Source organism: Callithrix jacchus, chromosome 9, assembly GCF_049354715.1.
Source record: "Callithrix jacchus isolate 240 chromosome 9, calJac240_pri, whole genome shotgun sequence".
Lineage (NCBI taxonomy): Eukaryota > Metazoa > Chordata > Mammalia > Primates > Cebidae > Callithrix > Callithrix jacchus.
In genome coordinates this window covers 115944530-115952327 of record NC_133510.1, presented here as the reverse complement: position 1 = coordinate 115952327, position 7798 = coordinate 115944530, and the positions used below count along the sequence as shown (strand labels likewise).

Sequence of the window (7798 nt, the reverse complement as noted above, 5' to 3'; positions counted from 1 at the left end):
CAGATTAAGAGAGAAAGTGGGACAGGGGCCATCACTCATTACTGGAGGAGACAGTGAAGGCCCCGAGCTCTGATCATTCACACGTTTCCTGGGAAGCAATGGTGCTGTTTTTACTCGGGAAGGTTCCCTTAGAGTTCATTCTTGAGGTATTTTGATGGTACAGGTTGCATAGTTCCCTGGTTGTGGTCCATCTAGTCTGTCCCTATGAAAGCCAAGATTTAAGGGTCATCTCCATGTTCTGCAGCCCAGACCCTCCTGGCCAATCCTGGGCACTACTGCTCATGGTGAGCACTGCGTCCCCTGATGGGAGCTGTCTCCTGGCCTCTCTTACTCCACGGTTAAACCATCCCCTTTGCTATCTGTGAGCCTAGCTCCCAAAGGTCCTCGCCCATCATCCTGTGATGGCATCTCCCGCACAGGAGGCTCTCTGAGCTTCTCTGTGATGCTAGCTGGTGTCCTGTTCCTGGTCCATTCCTCGTGGCCTTGGTAAAGGGGAAACTTGGCCTTTCCATGGAAAAGCATTGCCCCTGGCTCCCAAAATCATTGTCTCTGCCCAAGCATTCCCTCTTCCCTGACCTTTCATCCCATTTACCACCATCTCCCTTGGCAATTCTGGCATTTGGATCTCACTTAGCAGGGCCTACTACTTTTTCCACTCTTCTAGGAGCCCTCCTGCGCAAGTTTACACCTTCTCCTGGAGTCCTTGCCGGGTTGTGCAGCCCTGCACTCCCAGAGGACTTCCAAATCAATAAACCCTTTCTTATCTGACCTCACACTGCAGCCCCTTGATGGAGCACCCTCAAGGTCTGCTCCTGCACGTACTCATCCAACTTCTGCTGGTCACACTGGCTTGGCCCTCCAGCTACTTTGGGAGATAGGCCCTTTCCTCCCCTACGAGGCTTGTCACATCCCAGGCTGCTTTATGCTGGAACTTAAGCCTAGTCATAGCCCTTGTGGGCAGGAGAGGAGGCGGGCACAGGGACAAATGTCTTGTGGATGAGAGGACTCTGCAGGGTTTCCAAGCAAGGGACGAGGTGCTAGCTATTAACAGGGAGGGATGGATGGGTCACTTTTACAGCTCTTTGGGGTCAGGGGAATCTTGATTCAAGATTTTCAGTGGGATCAGGGTGGTAGCTCTTGCCTATAATCCCAGCACTTTGGGAGACTGAGATGGGCAGATCAGTTAAGTTCAGGAGTTCAAGACCAGCCTGGCCAACATGGTGAAACCCCACCTCCACTAAAAATGCAAAAATCAGCCAGGCGGGGTGGCATGTGCCTGTAGTTCCAGCTACCCGGGAGGCAGAGGCAGAAGAATCGCTTGAATGCAGGAAGTGGAGGTGTCAGTGAGCCAAGATTGTGCTTCTGTACTCCGGCCTGGGCAACAGAGCAAGACTCTGTCTCAAAAAAAAAAAGAAGATTCTCAGTGGCATAAACCTGTATGTCCCCATTCTATGTGTCGGGGTCCTATTCTTCTTTACCATGTAGGGTCCTGACCACATTGAGCAGATCTGATAATTCTGACGGCCTATCATCACTTTCTTATCTACCCGCTAGGATGGCTATAATCAACATGATGGACTGTGAGTGTTGGCAAGGATACGGAGAAACCGGAACTTGCATTCGCTGCCAGGGGTGGGTGGGTGCAAATGGTGCAGCCACTGTGGAAAACAGTCTAGCAGTTCTCAAATGGCTAAACAGAGTTACCATGTGATTCAGCAATTCCACTCCTAGGTATACATGAGGGTTAATTTTATGTTGTCTACTGGACTGGGCTATGGGATGCCCAGTTGTTTCTGGATGTGTCTGTGAGCATGTTCCTGGAAGAGATTAGTATTCAAATCTGTAGACTGAGTAGAGAAGACAGCCCTCACCAGGGGAGTGCGCATCTTCCAATCCACTGGAGGCCTGAATAGAACAAAAAGAGGAACAGCAAGTTTTCTCTCCCTGGGTGAGCTGAGGCATCTGTCTTATCCTGTCCTCAGATATCAATGGTCCTGGTTCTTGGGCTTTCAGGCTTGGATTGGGACTTAGTCCACCCATCTTCTGGTTCTCAGGCATCTGAATTGGTCTGAAACTACAACTACTGGCTTTCCTGAGTCTCCGGCTTGCAGATGGTGGATCACAGAACTTCTCAGACTCCAGAATCACACAAGTCAAACCCTCATAATAAATCTCTTTCTATATATATATCTCTCTATTCTAATGGTTCTGTTTCTTTGGAGAACTCTGATCAATGCAGCACACAGGTGCTCCCTGACTTATGATAGGGTCATCAATTGGGGATCACCTTTATATACTTAAAAAAATGAAAATATATGTCCACACAAAATCTCATACAAGAATATCCATAGCAGCTATTAGTCATAATAGCAAAAAAAAAAAATGGAGCAAAATAGCAAAAAAAGTGGAGACTATTCAAATGCCTGTCAATGGAAGAATGGGTAAACGAAATGTGGTCCATCCATGCAGTGGAATGTCCTTCAGTAATAAAAAGGAATGAAGCACTGACACATGCTATAACATGAATGAATCCTGAAAGCATGTTAAGTGAAAGGAGCCAGACACAAAAGGCCACATATTGTATGATGCCATTTATAGAAAACGTTTGCAATAGATGAAACAACAGTAGATTGGCGGATTCTAGGGATTAGGGAGAGAATGGGTTGGAGGAATGGGGAACGACTGCTAATGAGTTTCAGGGTTTCCTTTTAGGTTGATGAAAAATGCCTGGAATTATGATGATGAATGCATCTGTGATACAGCTCTCCTTGTGAATATACTGAATATAAGTCTTATGAATAGACACCAAGTATAAATCTTATGAATATACTCACAACACTGAATTGTACACTTTAAAAGGGTGAGAGATTTATGGTATGTGACTTATATCTCAATAAAAAACTTGGTAAAAATTTAAAATTTAAAAATTAAACACACACACACACACACACACACACACCAATTTCTTTGGAGTCCTGCATTTCTTAGGACTCAGTTCTGGACTTGGTCTTCACTTTCTCTGTCTTCTGGCTGCAAGAAATACAAGCCTCTTTTTACACCACCAAGGAGGCCCTCTGGCTCTCTCACTCAGCTTTCAACTGATGATTGATTGCATTTAGCTTTTTGTTACTTTTATCCCCAGAGTCTTGGAAAGAGCCATCCAATTGCACTGGTTTGTTTTTTTATGTACCAGCACCGTGCTGTGTAAATATCAGAGGCTTCATAGCATGTTTTAATATTGGCCAAGGCTAGGCCTTGCCTAGAACTTTTCTTTTCCTGTTTTCCTGACTATTGTGTGTGTATTTTTCCATAAGAACATTAGTACCAACTTATCTGGTTCCATAGAAAAGCACATGTGGGTATTTTTCAACTCAGGGAGAATCGACATCTTTATGCGGTCATCTTTCTATCCAAGGGGTGGCTAGACCAGGAAGCCCCCAAAAGGTACAGTGGGCCAATATGCCAAGACCAGGGTAGCCACTGCCAAAGACTGAGGGCCTGGAATGAAATACACCGTGTTCAGATCAGCAGGACTGCCTCTCTGCCCTGCCCAGATGACAACCATTCCTTGTATCACATACCTGAGCTGCCCTGGTTCCCACCATCTCATAACTACCCTAATTCTGGAGCCATTTTGGAGGGAAGCCCAGAGTCTGTGTGGTGGGAATGGGAGGTACCCAACTGGGACCTGCCACCTGGTCTAGCCAGGAGGAGCATCACCGACTTGTGATGCCCATGCCAGGGCCACTCTGCTGCTATACAGAGCAGGTCTCTGCTGCCCCCCAGAGCTGGCTCTGAGCTCTTAGATATGCATGTGGTAGCAGCCAGGGCTGATCCAAGAGGGTTCTGAGAGTTCTAACCTTGGATTACCATCCAGTATTGACCAGGTGAGTCTAAGAAGGTGTCTGTGACATTGGTTCAGTGCCAAGATGGGGGGGACAGGGATGGAGGCCATCAGTATGGCCAAACAGGTATTAGCCCTGTCCACTGTCCCTTCACCTACTCTAGTCCCTGTAGGCCAAGCCAAAGAGGGCAGAGAACAGGCTCCAGGTCAATCAGAGAAGCTGCCTTTGGTTGCTCTCCTCTCTCCAAGAATGATGCTAACTAGGGAAGGCTCTTCTCATGCCACTCAGTCTAACATTCCTAGCAGGTAAGTTTCAGTGGCTTCCTTTCTCTGTTTCCTGTTCCTCCGTCTGGGACAGACCCACTGCCTCATCCACCTAACAGAAGGCCAGGATGTATCTGCTGGGGACTCCGCCCCTCAGCACTCAGCACCCATTCCTCTCCATGTTGCAGTGGGTGTGAGACAAGTCATATATGTCTCAGACTCCTCTGTAGCAAGAGTTCTGGCTGTAATTTAGATTCTGGTAAGAAAGGGAAGTAGGAGCCATCTTCCAGCAGCTCTAGCGGCTGGCCATCCCTGATGGATGTTTGTGGCTGAAGGAATCTGACTCCCCAGGTCTCGACTCCAGCTTTGTCCATGAGGTAGTGATGGCAGGGGCAGTGGTGGCATTGTAGCAGCAGTGGCAGCTCTCTGATCACTGATTTGGCTACAGTGGTCTAATCTTGAAACCAATAGTCCAGTGGTGGCCTCTGCCTTCTACTCCTCCAGCCGTTGCAGTGATTTAGATAAAATCCCTTTCTGCTTAAGATTCCTGGAGTGCTTTCTGTTTTCTGGGCCGAACATTGACTAGTGTGGACACTGTTGTTGGACTTGAGGTCAGGAGTGCCTCCTGCATGGACTTGGTGGGCCTTGCTCTGGAGAGCAGAGAGAAACAGGCTGAGCACAGTAGTTTGGGCACTGGCTCAGGTTTAGGCTCTGGGGATGCAGAATCTCAGCATGTTAGGAGAGAAAACAGGAACCCAATAAAATTCAAGAAGGAAAACTGAGCCACGGCATCAAGATATGTAAACTAGGGGAGGAATGCAGCATGAAAGGTGAAGAAAAGGAGGCGTCCCATGAAGAGGCATCCCATTAGGTGTCTAATAAGAGGATCCCTGTAACATGCATCTCCCAACTCCCTTTGTCTGTGTCTGTGGCAGACAAAGTAAGCCAATATGGGCATGCTTTCCTGCTAGCAATTGAGCTCAGAGAGCTCCTCAATAGCCCCAAACACGGTAAACCTGTGAGTACCTTCTCTTTTCTGCATCCAGTGCAGACATTGCTAATCAATCATGGCAGGAATACCATCACTGCCCTCTACCGCATCCATGGGAGACATCACTAATTGATTAGGTCATTCTTTTCAGCTATTTGTCCATTCTTTAAAATCCTTCAGAAGATAAGGATCCAGACAGCCAGATGACTGTAGTTGACAAATGAGATGGAAACTCTCTGCCATCCCTATATAAAGTATTTAGAGTTGGGAAGGAGAGGCCAGTGGGAGGAAGGGATGCATTGCAGCAGGAGGAAGGATATGAATTAATCTGGAGAGGAGTCAGGGAGGAGGGGGTATTCTCAGCTGGGTAGGTTGCAGCCCTGGTGCTACGAGAATAGAGTCATGGTGGTGATAGAGAAGCTGCAAATGCAGGCTGGTGTCCAACCATGGAGTCTGGATCCTAGTGTGTAAGCCATGGGAGGCAGGGGAGTGCGAGAACAGATTCACTAAAACACCCACATGCACATGTGCACACACACACACACACACACACACACACACGCACAGTCTCTCTCATCTGGCAGGGGACCCTGAATTTCCTCATGCTGAGGGCTGGTGTCCATCTTCTCTTCATCCAGTAGGACCGCTGCTTTTCTCCACTTCACACAGCAGCCTGGGGAGGTACAGGAGATGTTGGTAAACCTATCCTTTCTGCAGAAGCTGAGACCACACAGCCAGATGGGAAAATGGAAGCACAGGGGCACACCTGGTGCCATCACTGGGCCCTGCCCGTCCCCTGACCATGCTCCTCCCTTACCCCCAAAGGGTACTTCCTTTGGCACCTTAGCTCTCTCACCTTCACTGGCCATGGCTGGATAGGAATGCCATTCCGTCCCATGCAGCACAGGGCAGACATGCAGGCTGCAGCTTCCTTGGCCAGCAGGTCCCAGCGGGCACTGTGGCCCAGGTTTCCTGTTGGGTCAGCCGGATCCAGGATGATAGGCCTGTAATTCCCAACCAGGGTTAGTCTTATTCCTGGCAACATCTAGGTGTCCACCTGTGACTCTGGTTGGGCTATTTTCCCTTTTCACCTAACACTTTGCAGGGGCTAGGGCCAGGGCTCAGAGATTCCTCAGTACTCCAGGCACACACTGCAGGGTAGGTATAGAAAATAGGACACACACGGCCACTTTTCCATTCTGCGTTCAGGCAAACATTACTAATCAATCACAGTGCTATCACTTACCCCTTCCTTCTTCAGGGAAGGCATTGTTAATCAATCACAGCACTAGTTCCACAACTCTCCCTTCCTTCATGCATGACACAGGTTGAGTATCTCTTGTCTAAAATGCTTGGGACCGGAAGTGTTTTGGATTTCGCATGTTTTCAGATTTTGGACTCTTTGCCTTACCAGTTAAGAATCCCTAATTTGAAAATCCGAAAACGAGCATTTTGTTGATGGTCAAAAAGCTTCAAATTCTGGGCCACTTTCAGATATTGAATTTTTGCATTCAGGATGCTCAACCTTCGGACACCACTAGGGTTAGGGTACAGCCTTGTCAACACATCATTCTGAGTAGCCACTACCCACTGACTGGAGATCATCCTAAGTCTGCAAGAGCATCTCTGTTATTTCTGTACCCATTTCAGAGGTAGGCAAAATCCCAAAGAATGAAAGTGCTTATGGCATCTGGGTGGGTTCACGGGTAGGGTGGCCAGATTTAACAATACAAATGCAAGGCTAGGCACAGTGGCTCACACCTATAATCCCAGCACTTTGGGAGGCCTCGGCAGGCGGATCCAGCCTGGCCAACATAGTGAAAACCCCGTCTCTACAAAAAATACAAAAATTAGCCGGATGTGGTGGGGTGTGCTTGTGGTCCCAGCTACTCTGGAGACTGAGGCAGGAGAATCCCTTGAACCTGGGAGGCAGAGGTTGCAGTGAGCCAAGATCGCCCCACTGCACTCCAGGCAACAAAACAAAACAGAAAAAAAAAACCCCACAAATAAACAGGATGTCCTGTTAAATTTGACTTTCAGATAAACAGTGAATAAGTTTTTAAGCATAATTATGTCTCAAATATGGCATGGAGCATACTTGTACTAAAAAGTTATTCATTGTTTATCTGAAACTCAAATTTAACTTGGGGTCTTGCAGTCTATCTGGTAATCCTATTCTGGGGTGATCAGAAAATTGACTGCTTGTCCCCCAGTTGCTAAGAATATAACTTCTAGAAAGGAACTCAGTTCTAGGAAGAGCATTTTCCTATCTCTGCTCTGCAATCTAGAAAGTGGGGAGAGTGAATGATCCCAGGTTATTGGGGAACATTGGGGGTAGACCTGAACCTGGGCTTCTGAAGCTGCTGTTTCAGGAAGTCTCCAACAGTCTTGTCCTCAGTATTGTAGTTAATGGTCCAGTAGACACAGAGCTGGCGGTACTGGGTGACCAGCTCCAGGACTGTGCGGAAGCCCTCAGCCATGTTGAACTGGGGGTCCTTCCCGCCCTGCTCCCAGGCATACACAGTCAGGAGTTCCAGCCCATGCTGTGGGGGTAGGGAGCCTCTCCCCTTGGGCATCTTGTTGCACTGGAGAACAAGGAGAAAGAAGATGTGTTGGTCCATACTGGCACTGATGAGGTACAGAAGGGATCCTTCTGGACTTGGCAGAGCAACCCCCAAACTTTTATTGAGCATCTATAT

The 7798-nt window shown here is 47.9% G+C and overlaps 1 protein-coding gene across 4 annotated transcripts in view; it reads right to left on the bottom strand.

The window, feature by feature from the left end:
• Positions 1-2576: 2576 nt before the first annotated feature.
• The window catches only part of OAS3 (2'-5'-oligoadenylate synthetase 3), a 28941-nt gene continuing 23719 nt past the window's right edge, over positions 2577-7798 (bottom strand). For all 4 annotated transcript variants that reach the window (XR_013522127.1, XR_013522128.1, XM_078337370.1 and 1 more), the window contains 3 exons: positions 7446-7684; positions 5956-6103; positions 2577-5772 (listed from right to left, as the gene is read on the bottom strand). Coding sequence is in view for 2 of the 4 variants with exons in the window: in XM_078337370.1 (XP_078193496.1) it covers positions 5761-5772; positions 5956-6103; positions 7446-7684 (399 nt within the window). In the remaining 2 variants the exon portion in view is untranslated. The remainder of the gene's footprint in view (positions 5773-5955; positions 6104-7445; positions 7685-7798) is intronic.